General features: G+C 40.7%; 1 protein-coding gene across 1 annotated transcript in view; it reads left to right on the plus strand.

Moving 5' to 3' along the window:
- The window catches only part of plxna2 (plexin A2), a 266,646-nt gene that overhangs the window by 211,514 nt on the left and 30,634 nt on the right, over positions 1-24,498 (plus strand). Inside the window, exons 17-21 of the mRNA XM_042491079.1 lie at positions 7,174-7,413; positions 9,045-9,188; positions 10,266-10,500; positions 13,621-13,763; positions 16,022-16,290. Coding sequence (XP_042347013.1) covers positions 7,174-7,413; positions 9,045-9,188; positions 10,266-10,500; positions 13,621-13,763; positions 16,022-16,290 — 1,031 coding nt within the window. The remainder of the gene's footprint in view (positions 1-7,173; positions 7,414-9,044; positions 9,189-10,265; positions 10,501-13,620; positions 13,764-16,021; positions 16,291-24,498) is intronic.

Genomic DNA, 24,498 nt, shown 5'->3' on the forward strand with positions numbered 1-24,498 from the left:
GATAAGAATCTCACTGTTACTGCTGTTACAACTTACGTCTACTAACCAACCGACAGAAATGCAGCATGAAATGACGCAATGATCAGTGTGACGCTGCTGAATGCTAAATGCTAGTAGATGCTAATACGTACTTTGAGCTCTCATTGCAAAATTGACATGCCAAGTTAGCCTCTTTTCCCCAGCCACGACCGCATCTTTATTCTCCTCCTACTCCTCTTCTCACAGTTTTGAGACAAATGCTGCTATAGCGAGGGCTCGGTTTCTTTCTTTACATGATGCTTTTGCCACTACAGCATTATAAATGGATGACGCACACAACAGTGTTTTGTTCATGTGTCTTGACGTCAATGGATGTAGGTTGTAGCCTGCAATTCAGTAGGCGTTGTCATCGTACAGTCTGCATACATCAAATTTGATGTTTATTAAGATCCATTTCATACAGTGTAGCTGCACTTAACATATATGATTGCAAAAATCTCACAGTCTGCAGGAGACTTAACACATTCTTCTCTTAATCTTCATTCAGAGGATATCAGGACAGGTTAGTAAACATAGATACATGCACAAAAATGACCTTAATGTCACATCTCACTTGTAGAATCCCACACAGATTTGTCCCAACGTGCCTTTCCCCCTCTGCAAGCCCGACCTCCCGTCCCCGACATTAGCATTCTAAAATTGGCCTTAAGTGTCTGACTTGCTTAGTGAATGCTCCTTTACTAAAAATCATAACTCTGCCGTGGGCTTTTTGTGCTACGTTTTGTAAGGACACAGTTTCCCTAAAAGACCTTTGTGAGTTATGAAACGGCAGTAATTACAAGTAAAAGACAGATCTGTGCTGTTTTATGTTTAGAGAGGTGAAGGAAAAAAAACATTAGATGAGTGAGAGACTCCTGGAGACCTGGTGAAATGGGATTTGACTCATATGTGTGGGTGCTGTGCTGTCTGATTTGTCAGTTTCCGAGGCTTTGAAAGCAAGTTGTTCATCTCCACTCTGCGTCGTCTCTTCCAACTCCCCACCTAGCGCCTCGCAAAGAGAAGCCGGTGTCACTGCCTTGATTGGCCCCACAGCCACCGAGAATGAATTTCTATTAAATGCTAAGGTTACAATTACCCATCCTTCATCCCACCTCTTCCCCGTCTACCCCTTTCCCCTTTTGTCACTGGAGGAAGGCAAACAGCAGAGCAGCCTATAGCAATAAGAGCCGCTGTCTGTCTGCCAGTCTTCAAATGATCACCTGTCTCCCTCTAAATTGCCTCTCTTCTCTCCCTCGCTCATGTCACCTGCGCAGATTCACAAAGAAAGCAGGAGAGGAGAGAAAAAAAGACAATTTTCTTTGTGAAATGCTCTGTATCTGTCACAGGATTCACAATTGAAACATTTATCATAATCTTGATTAAAGCTAAAAGGGTTATTTTCCGGCTCCGGAACATTTCCCTGTCCCAGGAAGATTTCATCTGCCGTATTTGCCTCACTTAAGACGCCTGGACTGAGTGTCGGGCCCGGCACATCGGGTGCATTTGCAGCTGCTGCTGATCACAGAAAGTGTTGAGCATGGGTGTGCCAGACTCCCATCACGCCTCGGCCAGTTAGGCTGATTGTCTGATCCACTGAGCACCAGAGACGCCGACTATTACTAAAGGCAGTAATAATGGACACTCAGAACAATTTACATGTTCACAATGATTTTGCATCGTAAGCTGTATGCATGGGTGCTGTATGCAATTGCTGCTATTTAACCATTAGCAGGATCTCTCCCTGACTAAAGTGCTTGAGATAAGAGTCTGGACATGAACCCAAAGCTCTAGTGCCAAAGTCCTGCACTTTGTACACTCAGCATCCTCCCTAACCACCTTCCCACGAAGCCTACACAGTGCATGAATGAAAGAAAGAAACATCGTCCCCAAAGGTAATCCAAGCAGTAATTACATTGCTAAAAGAACATAACCAAGAAAGCAGTTTAGTAGCATAATAATTTTTTGAAGTGAAGTTGTCCAAAAACATGCATTTTCTCTAAAAAAACAAAAAAAACAATCCAATATAAAAACAATTCCGCCTACGCGTCGCGCGCCCTGAGTGTGCCTGAGCACAAACGTGTATGAGTTTTTGCTTGAGCAGAGTTCAAACGCATGCATGCCCAGGCACACTGCTCAGCCATGCATGACTGGCGTGCTTTAAATCATAATGTTTTTGCAAGAATACATGAGCACTGTGCATGCGACTGGATAAATAAGACTTGGATTATACTGGAGGAGTTGTGTGAGACGTAGACATAGTTTTCAGCTAGCCTATATTCTACAACAGCATAATAGAATTCCTGATAATCATCTGTTTCCTCCTCGACACTTCGTGTGTGTTGTGTATCTTCAATGTCAACTTTAAAAGGAGAAAAGCCACCTGTTAAAGCATGACGCAGAGCTTACAGATGGTGTTTGAAATTAGTCACGCCCTCACACAAGTGGCACACATCTTAGGAAATTAAAGTACCGGCTCTGGCTTTGCACTCGCTTAAATACCACGCAGATCTTTAATGGGCAGATCGGAGCCGGAGTTAGAATTAATGTTGGCGTCAACGGTTGGTTGTAACGGCAGGCAGGCAGGAAAATAGACAGTGTAGGAGTAACAAAGTACAGGAAGAGCGGAGCAGCCAGTGACTAGCTATCGAATGTTAGCCTCCAGATGACCTTTGACTCTTTGGCTCCTCACATTTCTCCTACGCACATCTCCACCACCAGTCCATCTTATCCCTTATTCCTCTCTTGCTCGCTCTCTCCCTCGGTCTCTCTCACTGCAACCCTGGCCAGAGACCTTTGAATGGTTGAGTGGGCTGTAGCAGCACAGTAGATCATGGTAATGTATTCAGCCAGAGGGGCTGGATTGTTGCTGCCTTAAAACACCCGAGCTCTGTCCAGCACTCGAGAAAGAAGACAGATGAGGCCAAAATTTCAATTATTTTCTCTATCTGTTGACCTCAATTCACTTTATCAATGCTGAACAATGTGTAGCATCTCCTCCACATGGCCTGAGGGGATGGATGTTCTGCCATATACTTGTTTTTGGCAATATCAGTGTATTTATATATGTAGAGAACTTTGGTTTTATTGAGAAAGACAGGGAAAACGCATGTTGTCTGGAGTCGGAGCAGTGTAAAGGCATGACTGGAGTAAAAAATAATCTTGTGATTCAGAAGAGTATTTGGAAATCCAGTAATCCTTATAAATCCTTTTGTAGGGTATACAGCAGGGGTACCCAGCTGGCTTTGCTTTGGGGGCACTTTTACAAAATGACAGCAGGTCACTTAAAGCAGCCGCATACACAGTTCTAGGATTCTAAGACATTTTGAGGATTTTAGGACATTTCTAGAATTTTAGGGTATTTCTAGGATTTTAGCACGTTTTGAGAATTTTAGGACATTTGGAGGATTTAAGGCTATTTCTAGGATTTTAAGACATTTGTAGGATGTTTGGACATTTTTGATATAATAGGATGTTTCTTCAATTTTAGGAAGTTTCTAGGATTTCAGGATGTTTCTAGGATTTAAAAACCTTACTGGGATTTTCGGACAACAGGGGCTCAGCGAGAACTTATGTCAGGGGGTGTGGGGGATCCTCAGCTGACACTTTTTTTGATAAATAAGCTCCATTTTGATGCTGTTTTATGCACTCTGGCACCTTGTGTATGTTAAAAATACAAAAACTATTCCCAGTATGAATCATTTTATTTTTATTGTGAATTGGAAAATGGTGGAGGGGCCACCCGGCACCCTATCGGATGCCAGATTTGGCTGGCAGGCCGTAAGCTGAGTATCACTGGTATGCAGAATGGACTATACATTCATAAAAAAGTATTTACAATCCATCTATTGAAAGGCAGAAGTCATTCAGAGGTGTTGTGATGTTCTGAAAAACAGTCATTTATCGCCCCACATTTACAGAGGAACCCAAACACCCCATTTTCTTTATCAAATCCCACAATGCCCCATTTACCCGTCACTATTTACTGGCTCATCGCTCTGGATTTACACACGTCACACTCACACAGCCTTTAAAAAAAATGAATAAAAAAAACATCCCACATGATAGCGGCAGTTTTCTATCCTGACAGGACTCAGCGAAGGAAAGGATTTATTTAAGTAAAATGGAGAGAGAGAAGGGGAAGAGAAAGTGAGGACAGTGTAAGAAAGAAAAAAAAAAAAGCCCACAGTATCCGTCTCCGGCAGAGCAGATGGTAGTCAGAGCTGTAGTTGACTTGCAAATGCCTCGCCGTTCCAACGTGACAGTCACGAGGATGGAGCCGGAGCATCTGGGCCTGTCTATGTAACATGTCACCATGCCAACAGTAAGAAAGCAGCATGTATCAAACTTAACTTGAACTCTGTTATCCGTTAAACCTTTTAATTCCTATACAGTGATACTGCGGGCATAAGGAATTTATATCATATACTCCTTAATGTCATATATAGCACAATAATTCATCTTTTCTTCAAAGCAGTCACAGTTATACTGCAAATAACAATATCAACACACAATTTTTTAGGGTTAGCTGGTTTGATATGTGTCTTTCATATATATATATTTGGTTTTAGTTGTTCAGATTCTATTATATACTTCTGGCTCGCAGTGAAGTGACACCCATGCATTCACTAAACTTGTTGAAAGTATGTCACGAGTCCTATCTGCCTGTGCTATCTATTTTTAAAAGGGCTTATCTTCTGGCTCTTGTCATACGCTGCTACTGTAGCTTGTAAAGTGGGAATTCTAAAGAAAAGTGCCACGAGAGCAGGGAAAGCTACTACGATGCATTCAGGCCTTAAAGTGAAGCAGCAGGCTTGTAGAGATGTGTTTCTGTATGTTTCTGTGACAGCTGGAAGGTTGGATTCGTGTTTCTTTCACCCATAAGCCCAGGTTTCACAAAAAGCCTTTACCATACCATATAAACCATAACAAACATCTTCTTGTTTGAGCTTCTCAAAATTTGAGGATCTGTTGTTTTTCTTTGTTATATATCAACATATACATGCCCAAAATCATCTGGTTTTGCCCTTATTCTCAAAAAGACAATATTCTTAATAAGCTTTTTACATAGCCAATCAAAACAAATATTCCACTAGTATTCCCATTGTCAATAGCTAATTTAATCATTCATGACAACTGTACAGGGGGGGATTTTTATTATTTATGTATATTTTAATGCAACCATTTACATTTTATAAAGGCTGAAAGTTATACATATTTAATGTCTGTATACATTTGTGGGTCCACTTTGAGTGACAGGAACTCTGCGAGTTGTTGCTACAGTCTGTCAGTCAGATCCACATCATATTCTGAGATTGTCATATTCAGAATAATACGGTAATATTAGTGAGCATGTAGACATAGGGTAATCGTTAGAGGCCCCATGATAAGATATTATCATGACACACTACAGTATTATTGTGATTTGAAATGTTTTGCAATATGCTGAATATTGCAAAAAACACTTATTGCAATTTGTTGATATTTATCACCGTTTTTCTGTATTATTAGTGCTATCTAATAAGATAAAGTTGTACGGTCAGTTTATCACACTTCAGTCTTTTTTTGCTGCAAAATGTATCTAGTGGACTCAGACGTCTATTGGTTTTATTATTCTAAAAGGCTACCAAACCTTTAATTTATTTTTCTACTTATAATGATTTAAGTAATAAGGAAAAATTTAAACTTGGCAAATCGGTATCGAATATCGCAATACTATGCTGTATCAAATTTTCGCCCACCCCTAAAACGTACCCATTATAAACTGAATATCTTTGGGACTGTTGGTTAGACAAACCAAGACTATGGAAGCGTCATATTTGGCTGAAATTTTAAGACGTGTTTTCTGGCATTTTATAGGCCAAACAATTGCCTGAATAATATCATATCCCGCATTCAAAATATCCAAACAAACAAAAATGTAGACAAGACAAAAATCAAATTGTCATATTTGGAATAATAGTGGAATATTAGTGTGTAGATGCACTCAAAGTAAAGTGAATATCTTTGGGTGTTAGTAAATTTTAACAGTGCTATTCAATGTCCTCTGGCATTTATTAGGCCAAACAATTATTAGAGTGATTAATAAAATAAAATAATAGCAATAATTAACAGATTAATTGATGATGAGAATAATCCTGAGTTCCAGCCTGAAGTCATGCACACACTATAACACAGTATAACCAAGTTCTTAAATTAGAATTTATTTTCAAGTTTAGATTCAGTGTTGAAAACACACAAAACTCTCTACGGTCTATACCCAAGAGCAAAGTAACAAAGTAAGTAAGAAGGACGGTCCCTCCTTCACCCTCTAAAGTCACTCTCCCGCAGCTCGCCTCGCACCACACGGCCAAAACACAATCAATGTAGCCTACACAGAATGAGTTTGCATTGATCTCCCTGGCTCGCTCCCGAGCAGCAGACAACAGGTAGGAGGCGTGGTAGTCGCTAGCGTTCACCAGCTTTGATGATATTTACCTCTAATTAAGTTTCTTCCCCTGAGAGAGAGCTGGGAGGGAGTGAAAGGAGATAAAAACCTCTCTGAGCAGAGTGCTGTGCAGCAATCAATCCTCTCTCGCCTTCCCTCTAGAGCTGAGCCGCGGAGGATGGATAGAAGACAGGTCTCTCATCTGGGAAAACTGGAGAGAAGTAATAAAAGAGCCATAGCTCAACCTCCACCTGAGGAGACAGAGGAGCAATGCCTCCATCCTTTGTGGTTGTTGTCCTCCAGTGTTTTTCAGAGGAGCAGTGGCGGCAGTTTATTTCCGATTTTATGGCGGCTTCCTCTCCAATAAAGATGGATTTAATGACAGTCGATAAATCCTCTTTCTCTGAGAAGAAAGAGGATTTTATATGCCAATTATTAGGTTGCTGAGCTCCCTGCAGGGTCCATGCTGATACCAATGTGTTTCAGTTAAGATTGCACTTTAGGTTAAAACAAACAGAAGGCTTACAATGGATAAGATGGGGACTTTTATTTTGGAGCCGGGGAAAAAGAAACGCTGGCAGTGCTGAGCTGTCTTGCTTTATCCTGGATGACTGAATCACATTTCTTGTTTCATTTCAGGTTAGCTCAGGTTATCGTAGCATGATGTGTTTGAGTGCAACACTTCCCCATCTCAATGTTTTTTTCCTCCTATCTGTACTCGTTCTCCCCAGGTGTGTAAAGTGTTGAACACTACCAGTATGAGCTGCTTCGCTCCCTCCCTGATGGCAGAGTACAATCCAGGTCTGGACACGGTGAAGCACGCCGACGAGTTTGGGTTTATCTTCAACAACGTGCAGGCGCTGCTGGTCTACAACAACACCAACCTCCTCTACTATCCAAACCCTTACTTTGAGCCCCTCAGCACCACCGGAGTCCTAGAACAAAAACCAGGATCGCCCATCATTCTCAAGGTACAGATCTCCATACAGATCGCATTTAAAGCTACAGAACATTTACCGGTTCAGTCCAAATCTTAGTATCCATTGGCTATCGCTCTGAAAATGATAAGCCTCTGGAGGCAACAGCCAATATTTCAGAAGATCTGGGGTAGCAAACAGATATCAAGGCCAAGACCTCCTTTTTATTGCACTGCTCACTTTTGTTAATCTTCAAATACAGATAACTGCATATGGATGCAGATGCATTTTTTAAAAAGCTTTTATAAAACCAAATCGTCATCATTTGATAAACAATGGGCTCCGAGCAGGGCAGGGAAATATACTGATATCGTAATATGAGACTAGATTAGTGTCGTCTTTTCCTGGTTTTAATCTCTTTAACTCTACAGGACCAATCGCTGGCTCCTGTGTTTCGGCTTAACTTTGCTCAAATACATTTAACCTCATTTTAAATTCTTTTGGAGATCCCAAACCTTCCAAATCTGGAAAATTGGGAATTTTCACCAAGATGTTGGTGAAATGTTTATAATACCTAAAATTGATTGTGAAAATCAAGGGTTTAAAAGGTTAAATTTATCAAAACATTTAACGTTGTTCGTATTATTTGTCGTGTGTGTCTGTTATGGTGCATCAAATGGTGACATTTATGTTTGAAACTGAACACGGTCCCTTTTGAATAAAAATAAATAAATAAATACATTACTTTGCTGTTTTTCAGGACAAACCAACTTTGTAGAACCAAAGTCTAGCTACTTGTGTACATGCAAAATATCTTGTTTTTTAACAAGTTATTTAGTCCCAAAATATTCTGTTAACATCATATTTTGGCCCACTGCTTCTAAAACTGACACGCTCTTTGCGTATCATACCGCCGTGCCTCTTTGCGTTAGTGTCTGCTGATGCCAAATTACTGCATTAAAATAAGGTGATGTAATATTATGAATTTACCAGGTTGATCTGTTATTTGCCAGTTAGTCATTATATCCACTTTACTGATGATTAATTATGAAAAATCTCATTATGTAAATATTTTTTAACGCACCAATGATCAACCCTACAATATTATTACGTTACCATATCGAGGTATTTGGGTTAAAAATATCTTGATATTTGATTTTCACTATTTCACCAAATCCTAGGTCTGATTGCATTTCACCTCTCCAGACGGGTTGTTACCGTCTGCTCAACCGTGATTGGTCAATACTACATGTACTATAATCATAAACCAGAATGCTTCCTATAATAAAATCTTGTCTCCTCTTCTTGCTCAGTGGTTGCTTTCTTTAGATATCAGCTTAATATATATAATTTATTAGATTTTTTTCTCATTATTTTGGTTGTAAGAAGTCTTGTAACTGAAAGACTTCGAATTCATTGAAGAATAAATTTCATCTTTCCATCCTGATTGCCAGCTGTCCCCACTTACCGCCACTGTGTAATATATCACCTTGTTTGATCTCAGTATGAAGTCACATTTGGCCGCAGCTGCGCCAAAACCTAGGGATGTAATTTACAGTGTGTTTAGGAGACATATTGGCTTTGTGTTTTTTTAAACTGTCTTCATCTTCAATGAGCCATGTGTTTGTATGTCTGAGATTTCCTCCTAATTTCGCACCCCTGTGTCCATCTCTTCGTGCCCACAGGGCAGAAACCTGGTTCCCCCCGCAGCAGGAGGGGTGAAGCTTAACTACACTGTGCTGATAGGAGAGACTCCCTGCTCCGTCACCATGTCCGAGAGCCAGCTGCTGTGCGAGCCGCCCAACCTCACCGGACAATACAAAGTCATGGTCAGTCTGGAAAAAAGCTCTTTGTGTTTATCAGTCTATCTTTCCAACTTCCGCTTCCACTCTATTTCCGTCTGTCTCTGTATTTGTGATTTCGTCTTCATAATAGCTGGCCTCTAAACTCCATTATCCGAGCGCTCGTCATTGTTCATTCAGCAGAAGGAAAGAGGTCAAAGGGAGACCAGCGTGAGTGTGCTCTAGCTGTCAAAAGGTTCTGCCAGAATCCACTGCAATTATTTTTAGTTGCCTGTTCGCTTATTGAGTGCAAGCCCCGGACTATTTCCCTCTCAACGTCAGCGTGCAGGTGGTCGCATGTGTTTGCACTCAGTATCAATTTCAACAGGCAATATTTACCTATGTTTTGGCATCGGTAATATTATCAGGTTTTGTTGAAACATACTTTGTCTGCCTCTGTGTTTTAATTTAAACACAGAAGAACCGTTTTGGTGTTCTAATGTAGCTACAAATAATCACATTTACTCAATTATTTTATTTATTTACAATTTTTGGGTACTTGGAACACACATATTATACTTTTTACTTTACCACATTTAGTTAACAACTTAAAGGAATACTTAACCCCCCAAATGACTGTTAGTAAATGAATTAATCACACCCAAAACACAGCAATAATCAAACTGGAAATAGATTTTACCAGCCAGCCTGTGGTGTTCTAAAGTAGCTGCTAAACAATAATTCAGTGGTGCAAGTCAATGATGTCACTTAAGTACTGTGCTTAAGTAAGATTTTGAGGTACTTGTGCTTAAGTATTTCCATGAAGGAGGCAAATATTCTACTTTATACTTCATTACATTTATTTGACATCTTAAAGGAATACTTCACCCCACAAATTATCATTTTTATATCAATAACTCACCCCATGTTAAGTTGAATTACTGAAAAAAAACATGTTTTTTTTCAAATGACAAAACAATGTTTTCTTCACAAAATCAACATAACCCATGTTGGGCAGTAAATATAGAAAAGATCATTTAGAAGGTGAAGCATTCCTTTAAATTCCTCTAAACTTCACTGATTTAAGATTAATTATAATTATATGTGTGTGTGTTTGTGTTTCAGGTCCAGGTCGGCGGTCTCCACGTCTCTCCTGGCACGGTCCACATCATGTCTGACAGCCTGCTGACCCTCCCGGCCATCGTCAGCATCGCTGCCGGCGGAGGCCTCCTCCTCATCATCGTCATCCTAGTCCTTATCGCATACAAGCGTAAGTCGCGTGAAAATGACCTCACCCTGAAGCGCTTGCAGATGCAAATGGACAACCTGGAGTCACGTGTTGCCCTGGAGTGCAAAGAAGGTTAGTGTTCGAGTAGTTTAATCAGCAGACAGACTGAGTGCAGCTCTGTGTAGCAGCATGCTGTGAGATTGTAGAGGGAGATTATAGGTCTACTTTGCTTTGACTATCCATTTGCAGCCAGTAATTTTAGAAGCTGCTCCATCACTCATGTAGTTGAATGGGGCTGGTGGATGCATTTCACTTGTGCAGACTGTAATCACATAACAGGCATAATGCGGTACATATACTACAGAAAGTAAATCACTGCTGGTCTCTGTGTGTTAAATAATGCAGTGAATTTTTTCCAAATCCGGGTCAGTGAGTCATCCTGGTTGTATATCACAACACATATGTTCACTCAGTTAGCCCTACATGTGACCCTCCGCCTCATCATGCAGCGAGTCCGTGCAGTTATTTCTTTTTTGCATGCAGGATACAGACTCGCACACAAACTGACACATGAATACAGAGTTTCTCATTAGAGTAACCTCGACCTCCTCCCAGTGAGAGACACATTATGCTTATTACATCTTATTCACATCTTAACTGGAGGGCTAACTCCACATTTATGTTTTTATGCCATGTGTGTGTCTGCATACCTCTGTGTAGTTGTGTATATGTTTGAATCGTCACGATACCTGAATTTTAAACCGTAATCCTGAGCAAAACGTGTAAGCATCATAAACTTTGGTTTGCCTCAGAACTCATTTTCTGCAATAATCCAAAATCCAATAAGCTTTTCGGTGAGGGAACCAGGGCGACGTTAACCTCTGGCCTAAAACTAAATGCTATCCCTGCAGCACTCGCAGCTTAGCTGTAAACTAGTTGTCACTACTTTTTTCTGTGTTTTCAGCTTGTGACAGTTTTGGTCACCTAAAAAAAGTCTTTGGTTGTACTAAACAGTCCTCTTGGGAGTCTGATATTCAGTATTTAGTACATTTAGTTTTTTGCCTGTTTTTTGCAAGTGAAAATGAACGTTAGCATTTCCACAGTTAAGCAAACACTGTAAATGCACCTAAGCTAACAGCGAGAATTGTCTCCACTCTCTTGTCCAAAATTGGTCACTTTTAGGTCCAAAATGATGCAGGCTGCCAAACTTAAGGCCTCACAAATCAATGGATGATGACACAGTGGCTATGTCCATTATTTCATTCAGTCTATGCTGTTTCTGTGTTTGTGTGTTTTGGTCATTAATTGCCATTAAGCTCTTCATCCCATGTTTTCTGTAACATTGCAACAGTATTAAACAGCTGCTTTGTAACACACTCCTCCCTTGTGGTTCAGGGTTAAGAGAGGTCACAGTAGTCCATCACACCTTTGACCTTTTACCCAGTGGGAGGGCCACAGATAACCTGAGGCTGACCTCAAGAGATACACACACCAGCGCTCTGTGTTGCGACAGTCTGTTCTGTATTATTGCTTTCAAATAAACACAGCTGATTGGCCTCTGATGTCATCATCGGGGTCATTATGGCCAATCACTGAGACGGCAGAAGGGGTTTATGTTTGACAGTGTTTGGGGGATTTCATCAGCCAGACAGGACCTTATTATTTATCCCCTCCAGCCACCCCTGATCAGCTCTCCCCCTGTTTTTATGCCGTGGAAAAAGAAAAAAAAAAACATCCTATTGCAGCAAACTTTGAGAATGACGAACAGACAGACAGGCAGGCAGATAGAAAGAGCAGGCAAACAGGAGGAATCAGTCACACACAGGCAGCCTTGGGAAAGGAAAGATTAATGTTTTAACCATTAGCAGTGGCCAGGAGTGTACTGCCCCGCGGGGTGGATTTAGATGGTACCTGGGTTCCTCCTTATGAGTATACACTCTCCATGTGTGCCTGTGAGCCCATGTGTTGGTGTGTAAAACCCAGGAGTCGCAGGGGGGCCAGGGGCCAGGAGGTGAGGGGCTGGAGATGGCGGAGTTTTCGAGGAGGGTGTTCGGGGGGACTGCTGCTGCTCCTGTGATAGGCTGCAGACAGGGAGCCTCCCCAAGGGCCCCGAAGCAGAGCAACAGAGCCGTGGGCCTGAACAGGAGTCAGTCAGGATGGAGCCAATTAACTAGTGCTCACCTGCAGCCTCACACTGAGATGACACACACTCTTTGGGGCCTTAGCTACAGCCAATTTACTGGCTGGTAGATAAAATTGAGTGAGAAAGGGAGCGTGTGTGAGAGAGAGAGTGAGGTCTGTGTTTTTTAAGGGAGAAATATTGAGTTTCTCAGACATGAAGACTATCTTGGGTTTTAACTGTCAGCTTCATGATAACGGTAGTAAACACCATGAAGATAAGACGGATTCACCTATTTGGTCCCAGGGGATTAACCCTTTGAAATTGGCTTGAAAAATGGGAATAAGGCGATAAGCAACAAAAGAAGTAATGACACAAAAATTAGCAAGGAATTAGTAACAAAAAGTGCAGGGAAAATTACCTGAAATTAGGCCCCCTAAAAAAGAAAAAAACACACAAACAGGAAAATACCTGGAAAAAGTGCGACAATTACATATGTAGAGAAATGATTCATATTTAGATAACCTAATTTTATAATAATAATAATGATATAATTTTTTTCATATTTTTTACCAGTTATTTGATAATTCTCTAATGATTCTCTCGCTTTTCTTTAAAGATAATTTTCAGGTTATTTTCTTATCTTGTCTTGTTGACATTGCATGCCAAGTTGTTCATTGCTTTTCCCCCATGTTTTTAAAAATAATTAGACCAATTTGCTCATGTTTGCTCAAGTCAAGTACAAGAAAAAGTCCTGAAAATTAGTTTTTAAAAAAGAAAAAAAACAATACAAAAGAAAATGACCCAGAAAAAGTTCCTAAAAATAAAATTCTGTAACATAATTTTAAATATGTAATTATTTTTTCCTTCTAGTTTAAAATTAAAAAAAAAAACCTAACCCTAACTCCTAACCATAACCCAAGTTCCTCATTGTCTTTTTTTCAATGTTTTTAAAAATGAATTGCACCAATGTGCTCAGGGTTCAAAGGTCTAAATACTTGTGAAAAGCATCTGAAAGCAGCACAAGAAAAGCGATGTTGCTCCAGGTTTCAAAGGTTGAACGAACAGTTTTTATTCTGATGCTGTTTGTCTCAAGTTTTTTCTCCAACTGGTGTCTCTTTCTTGTCCCCCAGCTTTTGCTGAGCTGCAAACAGACATCAATGAGCTGACCAGCGACCTGGACAGAGCTGGAATCCCCCATCTGGACTACAGGACGTATGCAATGAGGGTGCTCTTCCCCGGCATCGAGGATCATCCTGTCCTCAGAGAACTGGAGGTAACGAGAGCAAGATAGAAAAAGATTGGGAGAGAAGAGACATCTAGGCAGCAAGTGCATGAAGAACAGGCGAGAAAAAGTCAAACTGAGGTGGAAAGAGAGATAGCGAGAGAGTGGTGCCTGCCCCTACCACTCTCCCTGCAGGGTAACCTCCGTAAGCAGCAAAGTGCTTGAGGGGAAAAGGATACCAGTGTGCCACTTATCCTTTCTACCCTCTGGTCTCACACACACACACACACACACATATATAGCCAACCATGCTGGGCACACACACACACACACACACACACACACACACACACACACACACACACACACATATATATACACACACCTCACATGCAAGCTCCCTCATGGAAAACAGGGTCCCAGCACATGGCTATTTCATCCACCAATGGCTGCAGTATGAGGGGTAATGAACTGAGTAATTCCCAATCCTCAAGCAGGACTGTGGCTTCCTCCATTGGGGGAAAAACTGGCTGGTTAACACTTTTTCGCTCCTCGTCATGGGGCCGGAGTGATGCTGGGAAATGAGTTTATTTTACACGGAGTGGAGTCCAGAGGATGAAACTATCAGGAATAACGAGATTCGTCATGATAGAGGTCTACCGTTTTATTTGTTGATTGTGTGTGGTGCAGGATGAGATTGGTTTTACTGGGAAGAAGATGCCTGGTTGAGTGGAAAGGTGGTGGCTCAGATAAGACGAGCTCCATATGGTGGAGGTCAGAGGCGATGTCTGTTTATTTCCTACTGTAGCGATGCTCAGTAATGCCAACTATACTCTAGAAGACTTTGTAAAGACTTTGAAAATACTTTTTAAAGACAAAGGTCTGTCGCCCTCTCACACCTTAAAATAATGCAAGATTTCACCAAGGATCTTGCAAGGTCACTATTTCCAAGATTAAAACTAGATTCCTGTTTAGATTAATTCCCAGCATGCTCCTGCTGAAAATTATTACAGCAAACTCCTAAAAAATGACATATTAACGCTTTGAAAACAGGGCAAATTGGCTTGATGTCTTTCAAAAACATGTCAAGATGGCAATGAGCAACTTCAGAAGTAATGACCCAGAAATTAGCAATAAATAAATAAAAAGTACAAGAATATTACCTGAAAATAAGCACACAAAAAAACACATATACCCAAAAATGTTAAGTAAAAAAAAAACATTGAAAAAAATACAATTATGATAATTAAATAGTTCTCTGGACATTTTCCAATAGTTTTTTTAAAAATAATTTTCTAGATATTCTAATTTCTTGCAATTTCAGGGACAATTCTTTCCAAGTTCCTAAAAGTTCAAAGGTTTACTTATATTTACTTTGTATTTTTCTATATATTAACTTAACACTTGTGTAATGCTTGTAAAGGGCATCTGAATGCAGCACAAGAAAGCCCTTTCGAAGCTGGATTGATGTCACTCCTTTCAGACTCCTTTAACAAGTGTTTAGGTCTTTCAGTCCTGAGCAAATTGGTTCAGTTTCTTTCAGAAACCAAAGTTTACAGTCCACCCGGGTTGTTGCTTCCTGTTTAGTGGTGGAGAGAGTGCAGTTATTGGTTGTTGGCAATGTTCATGTGATTGCGCTTCACCATTTGCATGAACTAAGACTAAAAGATAATATAAAGCATGTTTGATTTTGTCTGAACATTAAGACAAGTAAAAACTTTTAAAAAGTCAGACTGAGTTTTACGACCTCTTTACACCAAACAATCGAGATGACAGCACTCCAACTGAGGTAAAACCCTTGTTATTTAACTCCGTCATTGAAAATTTGTCTGCAACAGTGGAAAAAGTCTTGTGGTGTCAGGCACAGGCTGCGTATGCCAGGCATTTTGTTTGACTGAAGAAAAAGAAAATGAGATATCTAAACTTTGTGAAACAGTGATGTGTGCTCAAAAAAAGTGAGTTTTGTTGCTTTGGGATTGTCTTACCACTGTGAGTTACTTGACATTTGACTTGAAAGTGAAATGGCAGCTACAATGCTTTTTAACAGTCAATAATTGATTAGGATCTTCTCAGTTACTCACCATGAGTGGGAACTTCTGTCTGCCTGGAGTGAAACACGAGTGAGGGTTTCAGTGCCTTTTGAAAAAATCTTTATTTTGGGTGAGACAAGGTCAAGATGAAAGCTGAGGAGCAACAATCCTGTTAGAAACACATTCAGCTCATTACTTTTCAAATTATTACTTGACAGTCAATATTCAGATTAGTGCTGAATTTTCTAACACGTTTTGTTCTCCCCCTCCTGTGTGCAGGTGTCAGGGAACGGACAGCAGAACGTGGAGAAAGCCCTGAAGCTGTTCGGCCAGCTCATCAACAACAAGGTGTTCCTGCTCACCTTCATACGAACGCTGGAAATGCAGCGCTCGTTCTCCATGAGGGACCGCGGCAACGTGGCCTCACTTATCATGACGGCCCTGCAGGGGCGACTGGAGTACGCCACCGACGTCCTCAAACACCTGCTGTCGGACCTCATTGACCGCAACCTGGAGAGCAAGAACCATCCCAAACTGCTGCTGCGCAGGTAAGACAGCACACGTAAACACTACAGGGGTGAATCAGTAGTCCATGTAGGGGTGTAACGATCCACTGATCGATATATTGAGCAACGATCCCATTTCATCGATGAAAAGTGAAAACATCGATCCATATCATCCTCTTTCAGATGCACCTTTATTTTGAAATTCTGCGTAACCTTCACACAGTGTCAGGCAGATGATGGCTAGCAGCCAAGAGAAAGACAGTGAGGAGAAATTTTTTTACTCCGTAATAAATCATCAGTGTGGAAGTATGGAGCACATGCCATATGTTAAAAAAAAGCCGTATGAAGGAAACGTGACGTGCATGCATCTCACTTCGCTGACTTCTTGAAACAGCAACGTTAGCTTCTCAACGTTTCAGCAATGTTAGAAACATTGAAAACAGCATAGCAAAGACATGATACAGCTTCTTTTGTGTTGAATCTAATGTACATCAAACACGCCTGTTCACACTTCACATCGGCCAACAGGGATCTTTTTAGATAAATAAATCTGCCTCACTCTGTTTGACAGTGACAGATGTGCCACTAGAATTTCTAAATCGAGGCGTATCTTAATACCATCACTTCACATGACAAAGGGTTTTTCACCACTGAATCGATGCAGCGACCCAGATCAGTGGATCGTTACACACTTACTTTACAAACAAACCTGGCAACAGTGTGCTGTAGTAATCATAGGGTTTATTAAAGTTTATTTATTTAATGAATTAATAAACAGTAAATATCACTCGGAAAGCTTTTTACAACAAAGTCGGCAAAGAAAAACTTTGTAACTAATAAGATTGAAGGTCCTGTTTTGACTTTGAAATGATTAAAAAGTAGAAAGAAATGTGAATTAACATAAAACAATATAAACAAATTATACATGATCATATTCGGAGAAATCCCTTAATCCTCAATAACACTGTGCGCTCTGCAAAACAGTTTCAGCTGTTTGATTTGATTAATTTCCAAAAGAGCAAGAACAAACTGTGTCAGTGTATATCCATAGTGATCCTGACTCTGAGGATAGTCATGCAGTCCTCATTTTAAAGTATGTAAAGAAGCGCAGCGCTGTAGGAGGATGTTGATAGATATAGACAGATGGATGGGGGATTGATTTAGATCTTTATGTTCTTTCCTCTTCCTCTTGTGGGCGGATGCATTCTGATTTCCCCCCTCGTGTTTCTGTGTAGACGCCTCACAGAGTCGGGCTTGTAATGAGTGCTACCGCACATCTACAGTATGCTGAGATAAACGCTGAGCGCTCTTCACATCATGAGAAACATCTGAATTTTCTGCATAATTCCTTATTCTCTCTTGCGCTCGGTCTTTTCACTGCTCTCTCTCAATGCCGATGTCAGTCTCACTTATCCTCCAGGCTCGGGGTCTTTATGAAACATTCAGAAGCGGTTCGACGTAAGTTTTTTCCCCCTCCCCCTCTCTCTGTGTCTCCAGTGTACATTGTTTTCCGGGGGAGTTGGGGTTGATGTGCTAAAACTTTAAACACCTGCCAAGTCCTTGCCCAAGTGTCCTCAGCTGCTTCGGTGGCTCTGTAGGCTCCAAAACAGGTTAAAGGACTGAGAAAAAATAGCTCAGAAGATGCAGAATATAAAAAGCACAGTTCTGAGAAAGTCTTTCTGAAAGCCTAACTGATCTGTTTATGATTCAGTGTTTTCAGGACTAATAAGTGGAGACAGTGAGAACAGACAGCTGCTGCAGTTCTCAGTCTAGCACTGAGAATATTTTTGACCAGGTACAAATGTTGATCCTTAGGTTGATTTTGCTACTCTTCAGTTTACTGCGCTGTGCACCATCCGGGACTGATCTCAGGTCAGATTAATTTATTGACAAAACCAGGAAGCAAGATAAACAGTTCAAAGAGCATTAGTTAGCTAAAAAATAATGAATAAACTGTTGAAATAGCTTAAAGTAACTGACAAATGGTTGAAATAGCATTAGTAAGCTAAAAGTAATAAGTAAACTGCTAAAACAGTTAACAAAAAGTAACATGGTTAAAATGGTGTTAGCTGGCAAAAACTAATGAAAAGAACTGGTGAAATAGCCAAAAGTAACTGATATGGTTGAAACAGTAATGAATATGAATATGAATATGAATATGAATATGAATGAATAAATGATTAAGTAGTTGTCATTGTTAGCTCTGTTACCACCATTACCAATCATAGCAAGGCTAGTGGTGCTAACATAGTTAACAATGCTTAAGTGGTTTTGTGGATTAAAATCTCTTAGACTGCAAAGAGAGTGAAGCCTACATAAAATAAAATAAAAGTCAAGACATTTACATCACAAAACATTAAAATCTCACTACTTCTAAATGGATAGCGCTTTCAGATGCAGCACTAAAGCTCACTGAGTCAGTGGAGTGCCGGACTGAAAGGACAGGCCTATTGAAGGCAAAATTAACTGGAACTGACATTCCTACTTTTAAATAGCACCTTCATTCTCGTGTTAATGCTCCCTCACTGTCTCTATTTGAAAAACCCACATTAACAGAGTAAATAGCTGCCCGGCAGAAGAGACCGCACACAGAAGCAAACACAGACAGAGCCTGAAAGACTAAAAGTGGACTAAAGGGACACAGCGTCAAATGGACCTGGATTAAGCTGTTATTTCACATGGCAGCAGGGCCCCACGTCACCTCTAAGTTTTCATTATCCCCTCTTATTAGGAACACAGTGATACGTAATCCTCAGGTCCTGCCGCTGAAGCCTGCAGGGCTAAATGTCCTATAGTTTTTACATTTCACTCCCCATTTTTCTGAAGAATTTAAGGGATTATCGATTTGACACGGCTCTTTGCTGTTGTTGTCTTCCTCATCGCCTATTAAGAGAAAAGCCGGCAGTCAAGCCAGCCAGCTGACTTACACACAAACACAAGTACACACACACACACACACACACACACACGTCTGTGATGATAGTCAAATTGAGCACGTCTCGAAGCAGTAATTGTGTTTGCGCAGGGCGTAGAGTGAGGCTGCTGGGCTGTGCTTTGTTGCCATTTTCTCGTTCGGTTGTCTTTTCTGTCGGCTCTCCTCGGCCTATTATCACATATAATAGGATCGTGAAATTCTCACTGTTGTGTCGGCTAAGTCGCTCCCCCTCCCCCCACGTCCTCGTATTAATGAGTCAGCAGCATGTAAACAGATCCTTGTGCTTTTTTATGGCGTCCAAAATGATCTGTTTGTGTTTGCGGAGCAATAAATAAAGCTGTAATGGTTATATTGGAATCCAGTGAGCTTCCAGTAGGTCAGAAGAAGTCGGGGTCACTCTGATGTTGTTCTGAATGAATTATTCGTGAGTGTACAGTCTCTGGGTTGAGTTTACATGGCTGCAAGAGAGAGAAAACATATAGGAAGAACTTGGAGGTCACTCAACCCACTTCCTGTTCTCATTTATATTACAGCGGGTTGAAAGTGCATCCCAAGACATGTTTGAGCAAAGAGTTTTGCTTTTCTCCGCTCAGTTGTCATTGCATGCTTTTCTCCAGAGGGGAATATGTCCACATGCTAGTACGCCAGACCTTTTTAAGAGGAAACCATAATCTCACAAGTATTACAGTTGAAGATACAGAAATAGCTTTAACCGTCATGGTGTTTAAGCATGTTATCTTCATGATTCCTCAATGACCTGCAATAGTAATTAAAGTTTAATGTGTAGCCTACAATAGATCCAAATGGCTGTTTATTTAATGGTAACACTGGCAGTGTTCAGTATGTCTGTTATTTTTTTAACAAAATCCATTAAAAAATGCCAAAACCAACAATTTTTTTTTTGCAGTGTTTTCCAGCCTCTCCAGTCTGTCTGTGGCCCTAAACCCATTTGTTCTCACTAAAGACATTAATCTTTAAATACAGCTTAATGTAGCCTGATTTTAATTTTGTCAGAGCGCTAAACAATCGATGGCAGCGTTTGCCGGATAAAATTGGCTTCATGTTGCATGTTGGTTAACTGCAGTGCTTTAGTTGGAGGAGACTGTGGGAACGAGAGGTGAACCATTACCAAAATTAAAATGTCTCACCAAATAAAGTGCTGGTTGGTGGCTCAGATACATGCAGAATTAAACACAGACTCTTGTTCAGTGCCGACAATTTCTCTTCTTTTCCACAGTTCAAGAGAACCAAGACTATTAATGTTTTAGATTCCCCTCAGTTTTATGGTCTGCCCAGTTTGCTGCTTCTTGTTTGGTGTTGTAGAGAGCACACTTATTGGTTGTTGACAGTATTCGCATTTTAGAGTGCCCCAGGCATTATGTTCTTTTATGTGGGCCGACGCAGAAGTTAGCATCGACTCAGTTCCCTCGTCAAAAAGCCTTTGGGATTTTTTCCATTGGATTTTAGATTATTGCAGAAAATCTTTTATAAACAAACATTTATGATACTTACAGGTTTTGTTCAGCAAGATAATCTTCACAAATAAACACCACTTTCATGAGTTATGAAGCCAAAATGCAAGCGCCAGACATAAAATGGTAACGTTATAAACGTTCTACACCACAGTCGCACGACTTGCTGTCGCCAGCCTGTAAATGCGCTTTAGCCACTTGTTAGCAACCGTCTTTTTTAACATAAATAAAATCTTCAAAGTTCACAAGTGGGGTATTTATTGATATAATTTATGTCATAGAACATAACGTGAAAATCTCTCCAGGTTGTGTTTCTCACAAACCGTATTTCAGATTTTAAACCAAAAACCCATTTTCTTTCAAACTCTCATAGCTTTAGCCCAGCGTTTGTAATTTGTCTGCAACACTGAATTGCTTGAAAACTTGTTTGATATAAGGCTGGCATTAATAATGTTTGTTTACAGTGAAAACGCTGCAGCATACTTTTAAAGTTTAACATCACGTAGTACTCAGAGTATGTGTGCTATACAGCATGTGCATGGAAGAGAGCTGATGTGTGCATGGTGCAGTGGGATGTTGTGGCACAGCAGCAGTGTGGTACAATGTGGTCGTTCCAGCAAAGCAAGGCGCCCTTAATTATTTAGCCCCGTTCTCTGCGGTGAGCTCCAGTTCAAAGATGGAGCACCGTTTCATCAGTAGCCACGGCGCGGAGGAAAAACGGAGGGCGAGAGGGAAGATGAGAGAAGGAATTAGGGGAAGGGAGCAGTGGAGGAGTACAGGATTCAACGATGGAATAAACAACTAATGAACATATTAATTCAGCATATTAAATGTAGGTTCTGAATGCTTTCCACGAGAGACATTCCCAAGTTACGTGGGTAGCACAATGAAGATGCTGCATGTAAACTTGTTCTCCGATTAACATTAACACCGCGCCTCTGCCTGCCTCTCAGCGACCGTCTCTGTATGCCTCCAGCATGCCCACTCTCTGTATTCCTCTCACACGTACTCTGTCTCTCACATGGGCAGATTATCTCCTGATAGTATTTTATTCCTCATATATGGGTGTTTAATTGCTGATGCGCTATCTATACTTTATTGGGAATGATAATATTAGATTAACTTATATCAGTCTGCAGTCGCCACACTCTTAGCTTAATATCGAGTTTTATAACTACAAAAATAATAATTCCACATTTGTGATTAAAAAAAAGCAACGTGGCTCTCTCAGCTAGTTTGCAGGGCTACAGGTAGGTTGAATAAAATGACCGTTAAAACAACATCCCTCTTCTTAAAGTGTCCGCCAAGATCTGACTGGTACATTTGCTGACAGTAGATTTGACTTCGTAGCCCCTAATGCTTACAGTAGGTCATAAATATGCATTTTACTGAAACGCTTCATGAAATTTCCATTCATTTGAATTTCTGTTCCTTGCCTGAGAGAAGTTGAATGGGCTGAAGTGGTATATCATAGAATGGAAATGAATGCTTGTGAAAAGCCTCTTGGCACATTAAGCAGGATGGAAAACAAATCACTGTCATTTCTTCGAAGAAGTCGTTAACCACATAATAGTTACTGAGAATGCAACAAATGCAGCGGGCCAGAGTACAGGGGTGGGCTTGATGTGTTTGAATGCCAGAGGGCAGTTTGTATGTTAGTTGGTATGTGGTGCATTGTCTTTTTTCCCTCAAAGGGACATACTATATACACACATACTATAACAAGGCTGTTTTCTTTAGTGTATAATCAGCTGAAAACAGGAATAATTGTGTTCTCGTTACCTTAGAATGAGCCATTTATATCTACAAAGAGAGTGGGTTTTTAATGGAGGTCGCCATGTTGCACTGCCATGTCTCTACAGCAGCCCAGAATGGACAAACCAAACCCGATCTAATAATAGGGCCATCTGTGTTTTTGTGTCTTGCGTCAGCCACCATAGTTAGAAGCTTCTCTGCGATAAGCAGTGTCAGGGAAACACTATTTGGTTTGGTTTGGTTTGGTTTTTCTAACTTGAAACGGCTTTATTCTGTGTTTTTACTGTTTTTATTCACCTTGGAGATGAACAGACCTCTGCAGATAATTTGACTACCTGCGAAAGCCCCTTGAACATTTTGATCCTAAATTGTCAGAGAAAAAAAAATGAACGAACATGGCAAACGCAGGGCGAGCTGCTCGTCTGCTACATGCCAAACATGGAAAGAGAAACACTGCATTGTAACATAAAACAGCTTTATTCAGTGTTTTAGCTGCTTAAAATCACCTGGTCCCTTTGTTTTGGAGAGCATGAGACCTCTGCGGATAATTCGTCTCCTGGTAAAAACCTCTTGAACATCTTGATTAGAAATTAGGTGAGCACACATTAGCAAGCACTGGGTGAACAACTCATCTCCATCATGCCAAACAGAGTAGAAGAAGCACTGATTTGTAACGTGAAAGTGCTTTTTTTACCGATTTAAATGTCTGGGTCCATTTGTTTTGAAGAGAAAGAGATGTCTGTGGATAATCTGCTCCTGGTAAAAAACCTCCTGAACAATGAACACTGAAGGAATTCTTATCAGGAAAAGTTTCAGCTGGTTGCAATCTGCAATCCTCATCACGCCACGAAATCTCCCTAAGTCTTACACACTGTTCCTTTAAGTGCTAGATCCCATTTCACTGTCCAACATAGCAGTCCAGTGAAAACAAATAATGTGCTGTATTGTGCCTTTTTGGACAGAGAAATAATGTCCCCAGCGAGTTAAGTTCCTGGAACCACGGCTGAAGGGTGCACTCTTCGCTCCTCTGAGGCGTGCTCTTCAAAAAAACCTCCGGTCTTTTTGGTATTTAAAGATTTGAGATGCCTTCCGCTCTCTTTGTCTTGATAGGGAAAGATTTTAGCTCGCAGACACTCACGTTCTCCTAAAAGCTTTTTGAAAGCAATATCTAAGCGTTGACAATGTGTTTGATTTCCTCACTCTCCACTGCGCTAAGTGGAACTGATGCTGCACCTCATGGTGTTTGGATTGTGTATTTTTTTGCTACATTAGTGAAATATGTTCTTGCGCCCATTTTCTCTCGGCGCCCTGTGCTCAACCCGGTCCTTCCTCGTATGTTGTCATTTGGCAGCCTCTCTTTCTGCCTGTCCATTATTACTAAAACTCCTCTTGTGCTTGACAACCACCGCCAAAACAGCCAGCAGCCTCTTTTTTCTACATTAAACCCTTTTTTCTCTCCATCTTCTTCTTAAGTTTCACCACTCTCTTTACCCAGTGTCTCTCTTTTTTCTCTTCTTTATAATGCTCTTTTAATGGAATCACAGAACATTGCCTCTATCACCTTGAGACTTTTCAATCTTGTATTATTTTTCTCCTCAGCATTTTTGTAATGAGATTTCCGCCCATGCAGAGCAATGGAGTACAGAGTTATTAAGAGAGCGAGTATTGTGTTTGGCATTAGTTTCATTGAAAGACATTCCACAGCCTGCTAATATAGCCCCCCCTCCGCCAGATCTGCCATTAGGAGACCAGAGATGGGGGGCGGGGGATGCGCGGCCCCCTCTTAAACACTATGTGGGATAATGAAATCCTGATGTTCATTAATGAAACTCAATTAATAGAAAGAAGGAAGTGGTGGCAGATGAGGAGGAGGACAAGAAGGGAAGGAGAGGGAGGAGAACAAAGTGCGTCTCCCTCCCGACATTCAAAAGGAGAGATATTACGGGGGAGTCAGCACGGCCCCCACAAAAAAGGCTTTATTTGACTTCCTTCTTCGGGACTTGCTGAGCTTATTAAAATGCTTAATAGGTTCCATTAACTTCTAACACACTCAAGTCTCATATAAGTTGGGAGGGGCGCATGGTAAGC

This window comes from Plectropomus leopardus, chromosome 8 (genome assembly GCF_008729295.1).
Source record: "Plectropomus leopardus isolate mb chromosome 8, YSFRI_Pleo_2.0, whole genome shotgun sequence".
In the NCBI taxonomy this organism is placed as follows: Eukaryota; Metazoa; Chordata; class Actinopteri; order Perciformes; family Serranidae; genus Plectropomus; species Plectropomus leopardus.